Source organism: Girardinichthys multiradiatus, chromosome 1, assembly GCF_021462225.1.
Source record: "Girardinichthys multiradiatus isolate DD_20200921_A chromosome 1, DD_fGirMul_XY1, whole genome shotgun sequence".
In the NCBI taxonomy this organism is placed as follows: Eukaryota; Metazoa; Chordata; class Actinopteri; order Cyprinodontiformes; family Goodeidae; genus Girardinichthys; species Girardinichthys multiradiatus.
The window spans coordinates 45,669,168-45,684,714 of record NC_061794.1 but is presented as its reverse complement, the minus strand read 5'-3'; the positions used below and the strand labels follow the sequence as shown (position 1 = coordinate 45,684,714).

General features: G+C 43.6%; 1 protein-coding gene across 2 annotated transcripts in view; it reads right to left on the bottom strand.

Moving 5' to 3' along the window:
• lama5 (laminin, alpha 5) overlaps window positions 1-15,547 on the bottom strand; it is a 120,021-nt gene that overhangs the window by 60,605 nt on the left and 43,869 nt on the right. For both annotated transcript variants that reach the window (XM_047363372.1, XM_047363376.1), the window contains exons 7-11: window positions 4,824-4,939; window positions 1,465-1,583; window positions 1,287-1,377; window positions 1,045-1,179; window positions 854-919 (exon numbers count right to left, since the gene is read on the bottom strand). In XM_047363372.1, coding sequence (XP_047219328.1) covers window positions 854-919; window positions 1,045-1,179; window positions 1,287-1,377; window positions 1,465-1,583; window positions 4,824-4,939 — 527 coding nt within the window. The remainder of the gene's footprint in view (window positions 1-853; window positions 920-1,044; window positions 1,180-1,286; window positions 1,378-1,464; window positions 1,584-4,823; window positions 4,940-15,547) is intronic.

Sequence of the window (15,547 nt, the reverse complement as noted above, 5' to 3'; positions counted from 1 at the left end):
TCACTATGATTCACTGGAGCCACAACACCTTAGAAAGGGTTTGGTAACCCTCCCACACTGATAGGCGTCAGTGACTTTGGTTATCATCAATTCTTGAATTTCTTCAGATCAGGCCATATTGTGTTGCTTTTTGAATTTTACCTACTTCATGTTGTCAGACGGGTTCTACTGAGGTGATTCTACAGGTCAGCTGGTAATCAGGCCAGTGTGTCAGTGGTGAAATTGAACTTAGCTTTTTAAAAATTGTGGTTAATTAAAGTGAATTTGTGATGACAAGGGGGGGCAATTATTTTTCACACAGGGCCAGAGAGGTTTGGATAGTCTTTATACCTTATTAAAAAAAATCATAATTTAGAAACTTCTTATTGTATTTCCTCTGGTCATCTTTGTCCAGTATTAAAATTTATATCGTGATGTGAAACATTTAAGTGTGACTTAAAAGTAAAAACTAAAGAAATCTGCAAGGGAGAAAATACCTTTTCACAGCACTACTTTACTACTATCACTCTTCCCACCAACCCATCTTCACTATATCCATTTTAATAAGTACCTAAAATATCTCTGTCCTCTTAAGTTTGTATATATTTGTACATTGAAAATATTTTTTTTAAATGAATGGAGGATTAGCTAGACGCTCCACTGAAATGGAGGTGACATGCCAGCATGTTAACCAATCACCTTATTCCTTCTTCTGTTCATAATTTACAAATCTGTCAACAAAATGAGCTTTTGAGCAAGTATGTATTAGTACATATCGGAATTAGAATCATTACCAGTATTTTGTGTTTTCCCTGTTTCGTTTCCTGTGGTTTTGTTATCATTTAATTGTTTGAATCAAGAGAAGAAAACTTACTGATGATCTCTCCAGCTGGTTTGGCCTCACCGTTGTTGTCATTGTTAGTAGGATCGGTGGGGGTGGCTGGTGAACAGACAACAGAGAAACGTTCCTAATGAAGTCTATTTCTTTTAAAAACTGTATCCATGAACAATGTTTTAGCAAATCTGAACATATGCAACACTTCAGGCATGGTTCTGTTAACTCACGGTAACACTGGGGAAAGTTAACAAAGCCGCTGGCACAGGCATCGCAGTTCTCTCCAGTGTAGTTTGGTTTGCAGAAGCAACGTCCAGTCAGATCCTCACAGGTGCCGTCTGTGAACTCTGAGTGACAGTTACAGGCTGGAGGCAAATAAAAGGGAAAGATGAAGAGGAGGGATGAAGCATGGTAACAGACAATCTAGACAAAGACTGTGCTCTGCATAGGAGAAATCTGATCTGAGACTCACGCAGACAAGCCAGAGGGGAGTTGATGGGATGCTCAGGTGACCTGTAGTAGGTGGGGATGCAACGCTCACAGTTGACTCCAGTGGTGTGATGCTGTGAAGGACAGTTTCTGTTAGCTTTACACCATTATAGCTTCATCGTTGACACAATAACTTCACATGTTTCTGGAGTCTGGACTACCTGGCAGTTCAGGCAGACCCCTCCTCCTCTGTGGTGTCTGTGGATGTCAAGACTGGCTCTTTGTCGGTCCACCTCAGGATCGTAGTAACAGTCGAAAGAGTGACGGTGACAGTTACAGGCTGAAAGGACCAATAAAACCATCTTTAATGTCAAAACAACAATGGGAAAAGACAGATGAACAGTACATTTTCTGGACAGTCTGAGATGCAGAGCTGGAAGGACTGAAACTGAAATGACGATAAAAAGATGTATGCATTGGAAATAACAAAAACTGATCTTTCACAAGGGTCAAAGGGCATTTCCAAACCTATAGTTCGATTCCTTTGGTCCAAATCAGATAAGGAGTTGCGACCCAAGCGAACGAGAACCTGTCACTGCAAACCAGAACCAAAATGTACCAAATGTAAACACAGGAAGCAGATGCTGTGTACCCAGTTAGTAGATTACACAGAACATTAAAAGATATCTTCAGCGTATTTCTGGTTCCCATTTCAGGTAACATTATAGGAAAAACATGCTGAATGGATTTTGAAAAGACAATTTGACAGTTGCTCAGGGTTTTAAGGTTTATGAAGATTTATTAGTTTGTGTTTTCCACCACATCCCACAATGCAACACATACCTAACTACGGCAGCTTTTGGCTGAAACTTGCAGTGTACAACTGGTAGCTGTGTTTGATCGAGGTTGGATCACATTTACACCATAAATGATCTGCTCTAGAGTTTGTTTGGAACCGTACCAAGACGCCCTCCTCCAAGAGGTCTCAGTACGGTTGTTTCTGTTCACGCAGCCCGCCAGCTGCTGGAGGTCAATTCTATTAAACTTTGAACAGTGTGGATGTCTTTACAAGCGAGTAGATCCACAGAAGACACAAATATGCACAGTCACACATGAACAACTATTCAAACACATCAAGCTGTAACTAAAATATTGGTATTCAGCTCAGGCATGAAGATGACTGATAACCAAGAGATGAAAATCAGAAAAGCAAGTGAAGGAGAGATGAAGCAAGGAAAGAGAAACAGGTTCAAAAGTTAGACGAAACCAATGAGAAACACAACAAAATACGAGTTACAACTTTAACTGTGGATCTTTTCATCAGTAAGCTCAGTGACGTGGAAAGCTGCAGCTCTGCTACTTGTGTCCTCTGGCCGGTGGTTCTTTTAGAGGTTCAGAGATCAGACACTGTTCAGGATCAAACATCTAAGCTGTGATTAAAACAACCGCACAGACTGCATGACTAACTGAATAAAAAATCAGGTTTCATCAATCATAAAAGACTTATTTCATGTCTAATCACAGGCTGGTGGAATCTCTTTGTTCACATATAATGAAGAGCTTTTTAAAGAGCTCGTTAGGGACTTTTTATAGGACTGGTCTCATCTGACTAACAGAAACATCAGCAAGTATCTATGTTTGATGTTCCATAGAGCATGATGATAGGCGCTTAAGAGGATCTAAACAACATGTGGTTCCTCTATGGAATAATTTGCTTGGTTCCAACTAATCATCAAACAACGTTTCTTCAGTTTGACACCTTTTGATTTGTTTAATCCACCTCTAATAATATTAAGGGAAGATAATGTGAATCCAGACCTCAGACGTCACATGTAAATGCATTAAGTTCCTCTGGATCTCAGCTAAAAGACAGACACATGAATGATTGAGAACCAGACAAACTCTCCCTCTTCTGATAGCAATTTGTTCTTATCTAGCTCTCAGTGTCTGAGAGGCGACGGCTGAATGGACCAGTTCTCCTCATCCTGAGTTTTCCCCCCGTCCAAAGAAGAGTGAAGAACCAGAGACAAACTTAACAGTGTGAGCTGCACCACAAACATAAAGATCAAGCGTCCACCTCTGAAGCACAGGAACTTCAAGACCATTTAGAGGGAAAGATTTTTGCAAACGTTTCCCTTTACTTCCATAGTACATTTTATTGCCTTATAATACTGACCTTTAGTGAACTTTCTGCCTTTGTGAAACCTACAATGACCTTTGTTAAATTTAACTGCAGCTTGGCTCTCAGACATTAACATAACCCGCGTGTTGATAACACCAATGTTACCCTGACAAACTGAAACAGGAGAGGATTTTAGGGTGGGATCAAAGCTTTTAGCTGACAACAAACAACACAAAGTGCTAAAAGTTAATTACAAGGATTTTATGTATGCTTAAAGTTGATCATTTGAAAAATAAAGTCTATTTTTAGATAAATATATATAACTACGAAAATGCTTTAAGGTTACAAGAGGCTTAAATTAAAAAAAAACAGATAAACAGTTATGGGTGCCATCAGAAACTAAATTTGAATTGAAAATGTATTTTATTGTATTGAAGTCATTTGTTAACATAACTTATTATAGATGCTCATTTGACTTGGTGATTAACATCCGGCAAGCTCATGTTGCTGCAGAGCTCCAGCTGAAAATGCTGTAAAGGAAGTTTAACCTGATGTGAAACGTAAATCGATGAATCTTTGTTTGATTAACCTGTGGCTATCCTCAAAGACCCGGATGTGTGACACAAAAACCTGAACTGTGGATCTGAAATTGAATTTTAGACCTGACAGTAAAAGTCGTCAAACTGAATTAATACAACAAATGAATGGTGAAATAATTTTCAAACCAATACATTTAAATTCAAAGTAAACAAATACATTGATTGAGTCTGAGCAATTCAAATTCAGTTCCCGATGGCACAAGTTTCTGACACCTGACTGTAACCAGCTTTTAAAAGAAGCTAAAGTCAACCTCCGATCAAAAATAGTTTGATATAAACCACAGTCATGGTATAGTTAACAAAAACTAATAAAAAAGTAGTTTGAAAACTATACCTGACACATGATTTTAAACCTTTTTAGCCTGAATTTAACAATCTCTCAGATTATTTGCAAAAGGAGATGAGCTCATTGAGGTTTTTACATATTTCTTCTTGCACATTTCATTTAAGGTCCCAGAACAGACTTTGACTGGGCCACTACGACACTCTCTTTATGTTGTAGATCTGCTGCTGTGTTTGGATTTATCATTCTGTTTCAGTTTGGACCAGGCCGACAGACATAACAAAACATCAGCCGACTCGTTGGAATATTGTTGTATGCCGAAAGCTTCATAGTGGCCTCAATGATAGTAAAGCTTCCCAGGTTCTTCGGTTGCAGAAAGAGCCCATATTATCAAATTAACATCAGCACCATATACATGTGCATGTGAGAAGGTCCAGCACCTGTTTCTGCTGAGCTTCATTAAATTAAAGCCAACTCATTCTGTTGAACCAACACATGAAACACATTACTGTGCAGGCCTCAGTGATCACACCTTCTCTGTGTGTGTCAGTGTGCACTGTGTTGGGCCCCACTCACGTTCGCATTCATTAGCGCTGTAGGTCATTGCAGGTTTCCACGGTAACTGGTTGTATCCGGGGCAACAGTGGTCACAGGAAACACCGCAGGTGTTATGCTGACAGTCGCACTGCAACCTGGAAAACAGCAATAAAGACAAAATGAGGACAAAAAAGCAGTTAAGGCTGCGGCGGCTCTTAGAAGTGGACTCAGACTCCACCATCAGCTTCCCTCTTAGGGTTAACAAAGTATTATTCTTTAATGTTTCATGTAAAAACAGGTAACTGATGCTGCAGCTCTGACCATGGTGGAAAAAAAAACAAACAATGGAGTGCAAACAATGAGAGCAGTAGAATAAAATCCTCCCAACAAAGAAGGAGTTAACCTTTTTCCTCAGTGGACAGAAGCTGACTGCTTCACCCTGGCCTCTAATTGGATTAGTCAATGAACCTCCTGCTCACAGAGTGTGGTCAAAACACAGCAGGACAGGAGACAAAAAAAACTTCACATTGCTTTTTTCATTACTCTGACTCATCGTCAGTCTGCAAAATACACAAAGTGGTCACGGAAAAGAGGAGGAAGTGTGATGAAGAGCAAAGTGGAAGAAAATCTGATTTTTATCACCTAATTGTAAAACTTTTATTTCAGACTGACATAAGGGAAACAAGTCTGTCAGTTAAACTGGAATGCTCTGGATTTTGAATGCCACATTATCTACACATAAACATAAAACCTTGATGTAGGTGAAGAAGATCAGAAACACAAACAATATGCTGCCAAAAGTATTCACTCATCTTCCCTCATGCACCTATAAAACCAGGTGATGTCCAGTTGTTGATCCAAAGTGTTTGATATGATGTCTGCACACCCTCTGCGACTAGAAGAGCTCCAACTCTTGTAGCTAGACGTTTCGTCAAGATTTAGGGGTGTGTTTATGGGGATTTTTGATCATTCTTCCAAACGAGCATATGTAAGGTCACACAGTGATGTTGGACGCTGAGGCCTGACTCACAGTCTCTTCTCTAATTCATCTTAAATGTGTTCAGTGAGTTTGATCTTAGGACTCTGTGCAGGTCATTAGTTCCCCAAACTATTCCCATAAAGTTGGGAGTATGAAGCTGTCTTGGTTTTAGAAGCATTAAGACTTCCTTTCACGGCAACTAAAGGGCCGAGCCCAACTCCTGAAAAGCAGCCTCGCGTTGTAATGCCCCCTTGACCAAACTTTACTCATAACACATTGCAGTCAGAGAAGTGCTGTTTACCTGCCAACTGACCCAGACTGGTCCATTGGACTGCCAGTGTCTTTACATCGCTTTGCATTGAACTTGATTAGGTTTCTTGGCCACTAAAACCCATTCCATGTGGATCTTCTTGAGCGAGTCTGAAGGCCACAAAACGTTTGGAAGTCTGTAGCTAGCAACTCTGTAGACAGTTGGTGACCTCTGTGCACCTCAGCATCTGCAGACCCCCCTCTGTGATTTTACATGGCCCACCAATTTGTTGCTGAGTTGCTGTTGTTCCCAACCATTTCCACCTTGTTCTAACACCACTAACAGTCAAGTATGGAATATTTAGTAGCGAGGAAATTTCATGATCAGACTTACTGCACTGGTTGAATCCTGTCATAGTACCACAAATGTTAGTAGAAGCTGTCTGCATGCCTGTTTGCTGGGTTAAGTCACCTATGAACATAGAAGTGATTAACACACCTAAATTCAAGGATACGGATAGGTGAGCGAATAAATTTAGGGCACTAAAGTGTATCTCCCGTTTCTTGCTGAGTGGCAGCTAAAAATCCCCTGCAACCCTGAGGCCTTGAACAGGATGCGCCAAAAACAATATTCTAAGCCTGGGTGTATTAAACATGCTTCTATTTTAGTAAAATGCTGCCTGCAACACCTGCATGCATGCCTGTGCTGATAACACGTTCACTCATTGTGTTTCAAAACGCTGACAGAGTTTCCATGTTTGTCTTCAGATCTGTATTCACTCAGCCTGTTTTACAAACCCTCCTCAGCTCCACTTCACCATTCTTTCTGTTCAGGAAAGGTTAGGGCTGGTTTACAAAATAGAATTTTACAAACAATTAAAAAGCATATATTCTTAGACACAGACTACAGTAGTTCTTTAAAACCCAATTCATCCTGAGGATAAAGTCCTCAAATGGGCCTAAATTCCATGTAACCTCTATATAAATTAATTTTTTCTTGAAATATTTTAAAGCAGTCTGTAGCTGTAGTTCTCTGGGCTTTCTGAATGTTTCCTCTTGCAAAGATGCTGTGATTCTTGCAGAATTAATAGCAAAGATTTTGGTTGGTTCCAACAGATAAAAAATATTCCTCTATCAAAAAAAAACTCGATTAGACATTGAGAAAGCCAGGACAGCTTTATGAATCAGGAATGAATTCTGGGTGGTCAACAGGATTGTAACGATACTCGGCTTATGAGACGAAACAAAACAATCCTGGGTTTACGAAACTGTGTCAAAAAAAAAAAATGTATCAATGTTTATGAGAAAATCCTCAATTCTTTCTTTCCACAAATAACAATGTCACAAATTGCAAACTGTGCTTTAAATAATCTGCAATCAGTGTAGGATAATTCCATATGTACTGGTTTTCAAGAAGGTCCCATTTTAAAACAAATTCATTTGAGTTTTCAGAAATAAGTAATTAATAGATCTTAAAGTATGTTTTAAAAAGCTCATTTTTTTCCATAGGTCAGGTAATTATGTGCCATCCAGATTCCTTAAATCCATAAAAACAGTCATTTTATTAGCAGCTAACAACTAGCATATCTCAGTATTCTTTCTGGTCTTATAAATCATTTTTATTTTTTCTGTCAATCTGTTTCTTTTCCTACAGAGTCCAATAATTTAAAAGTGGTGGATGATTCCCTGATGCTTTTGTAACCGAGTGTTTTCGTCCTGCTCTGTCAACACAACAGGGCAACTCAAAAACTACTTCCTGTCTTACTTCAAAATAAGAGTGTCATACAGAAACGACAGGGTGTTAAGCTTAAACACCCTTCACATCTTTCCACACAGGGTTCATAATAATAACAAAACTCTAACCTTCCAGACTGAACCACAACTAACAGCACCTAGATGGGTTTAAGCTTCATTCTGTTCGAGTCCATTCGTATTGATGTTGCTGCATCACCTTCAGTTCAGCATCAAAGCCATGTAAGGTGAGGTCACATCTGTGTCAGCCATTAACTTATATGTGAATTTAAATCTGAACCTCAGCGTAAGGAAGGTTATAGTATGTTAGCGGACTGATTGGTTATCATGTGATTCTAAAATACTCGTCTTCCGCTTATCCGGGACCGGGTCGCGGGGGCAGCAGACTCAGCAGAGATGCCCAGACGTCCCTCTCTCCAGACACCTCCTCCAGCTCCTCCAGGGGGAGCCCAAGGCGTTCCCAGGCAAGCCTAGAGACATAGTCCCTCCAGCGTGTCCTGGGTCGTCCCCTGGGCCTCCTCCTGGTGGGACGTGCCTGGAACACCTCCCGAGGAAGGCGTCCAGGAGGCATCCGGTATAGATGCCCGAGCCACCTCAACTGGCTCCTCTCGATGTGGAGGAGCAGCGGCTCTACTCCGAGCCACTCCCGGATGGCCGAGCTCCTCACCCTATCTCTAAGGGAGTGCCCGGCCACCCTACGGAGGAAGCTCATTTCAGCCGCTTGTATCGAGGATCTCGTTCTTTCGGTCATGACCCAAAATTCATGGCCATAGGTGAGGGTAGGAACGTAGACCGACCGGTAAATTGAGAGCTTTGCTTTTCGGCTCAGCTCTCTCTTCACCACAACGGACCGGCACAGTGCACCCATTACTGTGGCAGCCGCACCGATCCGTCTGTCGATCTCCCGCTCCATTCTTCCCTCACTCGTGAACAAGACCCCGAGATACTTGAACTCCTCCACTTGAGGCAGGAACTCCCCTCCAACCTGAAGAGGACAAGCCACCCTTTTCCGGTCGAGTACCATGGCCTCGGACTTGGAGGAGCTGATCCTCATCCAAGCCGCTTCACACTCGGCTGCGAACCGCCACAGTGCATGCTGTAGGTCTTGGCTAGAGGGGGCCAGCAGGACCATGTCATCTGCAAAAAGAAGAGACAAAATGCTCTGGTCCCCGAACCAGACCCCCTCCGGCCCTTGGCTGCGTCTAGAAATCCTGTCCATAAAAGTTATGAACAGGACCGGTGACAAAGGGCAGCCCTGCCGGAGTCCAACATGCAGCGAGAACAGGTCCAACTTAGTGCCGGCAATGCGGACCAAACTCCTGCTTCGCTCGTATATGGACCGGATGGCCCCTAATAAAGGGCCCCCGATTCCATACTCCTGGAGCAACCCCACAGGGCATCACGAGGGACACAGTCGAATGCCTTCTCCAGGTCCACAAAACACATGTGAACCAGTTGGGCAAACTCCCATGAACCCTCGAGCACCCTGTAGAGGGTATAGAGCTGGTCCAGTGTTCCACGGCCGGGACGAAAACCACACTGCTCCTCCTGAAGACGAGGTTCGACTATCGGTCGGACTCTCCTCTCCAGTACCCTGGCATAGGTCTTACCAGGGAGGCTGAGGAGTGTGATCCCCCTGTAGTTGGAACACACCCTCCGGTCCCCCTTCTTATGAGCTTTTTAACCACCTCGGTGACTTCAGCCTGGGTAATGAAAGAGTCCAACCCCGAGTCCCCAGCCTCTGTTTTCACCACGGTCAGGTCAGCAGTCTCCCACCCCCACTATAAACAGTGTTGGCGAAGCACTGCTTCCCCCTCCTGAGGCGCCGGACGGTTTGCCAGAATCGCTTCGAGGCCAACCGGTAGTCCTTCTCCATGGCCTCACCGAACTCCTCCCAGGCCCGGGTTTTTGCGTCTGCCACAGCCCGGGCCGCAGCACGCTTGGCCTCACGGTACCCGTCAGCCGCCTCAGGAGTCCCACAAGCCAACCACAGCCGATAAGACTCCTTCTTCAGCTTAACAGCATCCCTTACTGCCGGTGTACACCACCGGGTTCTGGGATTGCCGCCGCGACAGGCACCGCAGACCTTACAGCCGCAGCTACGGGCATCAGCATCGACAATAGATGTGGAGAACATGGTCCACTCGGAATCTATGTCTCCAACATCCCCCGGAATCTGGTCGAAGCTCTCCCGGAGGTGGGAGTTGAATACATCCCTGGCCGAGGGCTCCGCCGGACGTTCCCAGCAGACCCTCACTATGCGATTGGGCCTGCCAAGTCTGTCCGGCTTTCTCCTCCTCCAGCGGATCCAACTCACCACCAGGTGGTGATCAGTGAACAGCTCAGCCCCTCTCTTCACCCGAGTGTCCAAAACATGCGGCCAAAGGTCTGATGATACGACAACAAAGGCAGAAGGTCCCTAGGCAGGAGGTCGATGATCGACCTCCTGCCTAGGGTGTCCTGGTGCCAAGTGCACTGATGGACACCCTTATGTTTGAACATGGTGTTCGTTATGGACAATCCGTGACTAGCACAGAAGTCCAATAACAAAACACCACTCGGATTCAGATCGGGGAGGCCATTCCTCCCGATCACGCCTCTCCAGGTGTCACTGTCGTTCCTCACGTGGGCATTGAAGTCCCCCAGCAGAATAATGGAGTCCCCGGGAGGGGCACTATCCAGCACCCCCGACAGGGACGCCAAGAAGGGCGGGTACTCTGCACTACCACTCGGCCCGTAGGCTGAAATGATAGTCAGAGACCTATCCCCAACCCGAAGGCGCAGGGATACGACCCTCTCATCCACTGGGGTAAACCCCAACACGAGACGGCTGAGCTGGGGGGCAACAAGCAAACCCACACCAGCCCGCCGCCTCTCCCCGTGGGCCACTCCAGAGTAGAAGAGAGTCCAACCCCTCTCAAGGAGATGGGTTCCAGAGCCCACGCTGTGCGTGGAGGCGAGCCCGACTATTTCTAGTCAATATCTCTCGACCTCCCGCACAAGCTCAGGCTCCTTCCCCTCCAGCGAGGTGACATTCCACGTCCCTAGAGCCAGCCTAAGCATCCGGGGATCGGGCCGCTGAGGTCTCCACCTTCGTCCGCCACTCAATCCTCTTTGCACCGGTCCCTCACGGTTCCCCTGCAGGTGGTGGGCCCACTGGGGGATGGCCTCGCGTCTCTCGTTCGGGCTTGGCCCGGCCGGGTCCCGCGAGGAGCAACCCGGCCACCAGGCGCTCTCCGACGAGTCCCAACCCCAGGCCTAGCTCCAGGGTGGGACCCCGGCTCCGCCGTACCGGGCGACGTCACGTGCCTCAATATTTTGGTCCTCATGAGGGATTCTTGAACCACTCTTTGTCTGACCCATCACCTAGAGCCTGTTTGCCATGGGAGACCCTACCAGGGGCATTTAGGCCCCAGACAACATAGCCTCTAGGATCATTTGAGCACTCAAACCCCTCCACCACGTTAAGGTGGCGGATTCAGATCGGGGAGGCCATTCCTCCCGATCACGCCACGTTAAGGTGGCGGTTCAAAGTAAATTCCTTTTATTAGGGATGCCCAAGGCCAGTCTTCAAGAGCCACTGTCCTTCATCTTTTAGATGCATCTCTGCCCCAACACACCTGAATCAAATGGCTGAATTCCCTCATGACCATTCAGTAACTGCCTTCTGGAGAGGCCTGGTAACCAGCCATCCATATGATTCAGGTGTGTTGGAGCAGAGATGCATCTAAAAGATGAAGGATAGTAGCTCTTCAGGACTGGAGTCAGACACCTCTGCCTTATGAATTCTGGCCCAGAAATAAACGTGTGTTTAAAGTAGTGTTGAAGTCATGCCTCTGCTTTCTAGATGAATTTTAAACAATTATCACTGCCAGCAGAGTGGACATAATAATGTAACTGGGGTGGTATCCTGGTATTTTAAACATTTAGAGAAACAGAACTGGCATGGGGACACATCTACCGCAACAGGGTTATATTTTCATCATGATTCATGTGTTTTAAAAAAAATGAACACAGAACAGCAGATTGATTCCTACTTCATGCTGGCAGGTGTTTGACTGATGGAAACAGGATGGGGAATTCAAATAAATCCCTTCTGACTTCATGTGGTGTTTGAAGATTTGCTCCCTGGTTTGTGTCAGAGCGAAGGAATGCAAGGTATCAACCTTTATGCTTCATTTCAGCACTTACATCAGTCCCAGGAATGGTTTGATGATGTTAAATCTAGCACTTGTGGAAATAAGTGACCATGAACCTGCTGACTGGAGGTCTGGAGGTGGTGGAGCTCTATCCAGGAGCTGAGTTGCTACAATAACCAACACTGAGAGAAGCTTCAAACAAGTTTTCCTTGTCAAAATGTTATCCTTTTCTAGGTTCAATTTTCCATAGTTATTTGTTCTTTTTTAGGTCATTTGTAAAGAATAAATAAAAGAGTTCACATTCCGGCACTGGTCAGGCTTCAATGTCCAACACATTGAAGGGCGGGAGTGAAGGTGTGATGGTGGCTTTATAAAGGGACGAATGGATGGAAAGATCTTTTAGAAATTGAGATAGGGAACAATGTCTGTAAATTTTCAATATTTCTTTTCCACACCTATCCTAAAAAAAAAGCTCAAAATACTTGCATCAAACTTCATACTATGGCTTCATAACATATAGCAAATGTATCATTATGGCAATAGTATTTTATGTAATATAAATATTGCAAAGAACTGCCTATTAGAGTTAGCTTAGTATTTTAGTACCATGCATTCAGGTTCTCTATGCCTGAAGTACATTTGGTGACACATGCTGTTCAATGCAGGACAGAAATATTTCAGAAGGTAAAGAGGTGGTCAAGTCAGTAAGAAACTAGAACTAAGTTGTTTCAGTGCTAAAACTCTCAGCTGTGGCCAGAAGCACCTCGTTCAATAAAGCCTTGATTTTCCTCCAGCGTCTGGACGTTAACTGGGGTCTATGAACCCAAAGCAGAACATCAACACCTATTTGTTTATTCATTGCAAGTTATATCGCAGCATTCTCCAACATTATCACGTACTCTATTTTTCCTAACATTTTGGAAATCACTGACTCAATAAAGAAGATGCCAAAATATTGTTTCTGTGAGGTAGTTATAAGTAATCAGCACAGTATGTCCAGTAGGATCAAGTTTTATTGTGAAGAGAGTTTGCAGAAAAAGGAGGAAATTATTTTACTGGAGGAATCTTAGCTTAATAAAAAATCTCAGACCTTACGCAGCAATGCAATAGCCAGTTCCCAGGCTACACGATATTAGGAAAGCAGCCAACTGTGATATGGTGAAGATGACATCAGTTGCAGCACTTAGCAGTCATTGGACGAGAGGCGGGATTACACCCTGGACAGGTCCCCTGTCCCTCACAGAGACACACAGGAGGAACAACTGGCCTGTGGTCTTTCTGCATGGAGTTTTCACGTACTCCTCATCCATGCCTGGACTCTTATCGGGTACTCCGGGTTTCTCCCACATTCCAAAGACATGGGCATAAGATTTACTGGTCTCTTTAAATTGCCGACATGTATCAGTGTGTGTGTGCACTATTTTTTTGTCCTGTGTGTCTCTTCGTTGCCCTGATCGACTGGCAACCTGTCCAGAGTAGACCCCGCCCCAGGCCCAATGACTGCTGGAGATAGACACCAGCTCATCCTGCAACCTTGCAAAGATAAGCAGATATGATAACAGATGGATGGATGGACGGACATCATTTGTGATTAACCCATATTTTCTCAATACTTCAGTCTTTTCCACCATTGAGATCTCCCCATCACTCTTAGCAATTTATCACTAATATCTATATCAGGTGAGGACATCAAGGATAATGAAAGTCAATTTAACTGTCCAAATATTTTTTAGCATAGATGCTAAAGCATGCCAAGCAACACAACAGCCTAGCAAATATTGCATCTAAATGTTCTATTGGAATTGTGATATTTAACGTACTAAAACTAGAACGATTACTGGGATATAATTCATGTAACTCTAGCAAATTGTAAACCTCTACGCCTGCTGGTGTTTAGTGTGTCACTGTTATCTTAGACAAACAACGCTCCGACATCCCATGCGGTGAGGTGACTGGTTCTGTCCGCCTGGCATATAGAGGTATAACATTCACTAACATAGTGTTGGTTCAGACCCGTGTGATAATTTTAAGTTTATTTAGGTTAAAACATAGGGGCCCCAGTCTGCCTTCATCCTGCAGTAGAGTATTTCTATAAATCTAATACTACAGAACGTCTGTCTGCTATAGAACAGGAACAGACTGCTGACAACTGAGAAGCCAACTTCATTTAACACCCTAACCAGCATTATATGTACCGTAAGAAACCACTGAGCAAACTGGAATTAAACTTGGGACTGCAGAGCAATATCAGCAGAGGTAAATTAGTTGTATGAGGGCAGTGACCAATTAGTGCGCACCGTACGTTCCATGGGCACTTAAATCGCACGCCCATATAGCTACCTAAAAGATTGAAAGACTGTGTTTTTCCTGAGAGAGATATTGGAACACTGCTCTCTATAAACTCCATCTGTGTTGAGGTGATTTATGTTAGATTTGGATTCCTCCAACATGCCATCATTGCTTGATTCTTCATGATTACAGGTCTAAAAATAAACTTATGTTACATAACTCACTCGAGCAATTCTTGGAAGAACAGGAAAATGCCTTGATGCAGTCAGTAGCAAAAATGAGGACCAACTGAAAATAAAAATAAAAGTCTAATGTACTATTAGGATCATTAAAGGAAATAAAGGGCAATTCTCTTAAATCTGACAGTCAGAGCAGTTAAAGCATCACTCCAGGATGTCAGGATCAGCAGTGAAGGTCCTCCTACAGTTTATCCTGCCAGTTTATTATCCCACAAGATGTCCGCCTCCTTCCTCTAATAACCTTTCCTCCCAAATTCCCAGTCTGCTCCTGTGGATCAACAAGAGGGATTTAAGCTCAGGACCCCATCCATCTAACTAAGCAGAAGACCGTCTCCAGATGCTTTCAGCGGGTCTGAGCAGGCTTGGGGCTTCACTCATGAATGGCTGCTTGCAGGAAATGTTAAAGTGTAAAGCAGAACTGCATGCTTGTACATGAAAACACTAGTCAGAAGGGAAAAAGCAGACACATAAGTTTATGTTTGTGTGTGCACGTGTTTTGTGTACGTCTGTGTACATGATTCATGGTGGATAATGATGGCTTATATGCAGCATATGAGGAGAGACATTCCTAAGTGAGAAAATAAACACTATAGTTTATATACAGAACACTTCACACACATGCTATTAAGTTAATGAAAGACTCCCCACATCCACTTCTAAGGGAGATGCACTTATCTGCACTTTTTTCCACACATACGTGCCATGCATTTAAACAATGACAATAAAAGGCTTGATTCAGGCTACAACCATAAACTAAGTCTCTTTTCTGTGTGTATGAGTGAATTCACAGCAAGAAAAACAACATATTTTAACCTGTTTGCAAGTCACTTGGTCCCTCTGATCCCGCAGCATCTATTTGACCATAACCCCATTCACTTATTTTACTCTTTGTCATTTCTTTTCATCAGTAGAATTATATACATTTAAAATAGAAAAACTGACTTTATCTAATTGGCCAAAACAAACTAGTTTATAACTGTACTATATACTTTGTAGGGCCACCATTTTCTTTTGTAGGATTTAGGTCTGGACTTTAACTGGGCCATTCTAAAAAGAATAGACAGTTGCTCTGTCTGTATGTTGAGGTTTTCTTACAGGATTGTCCTGTATTCAGAT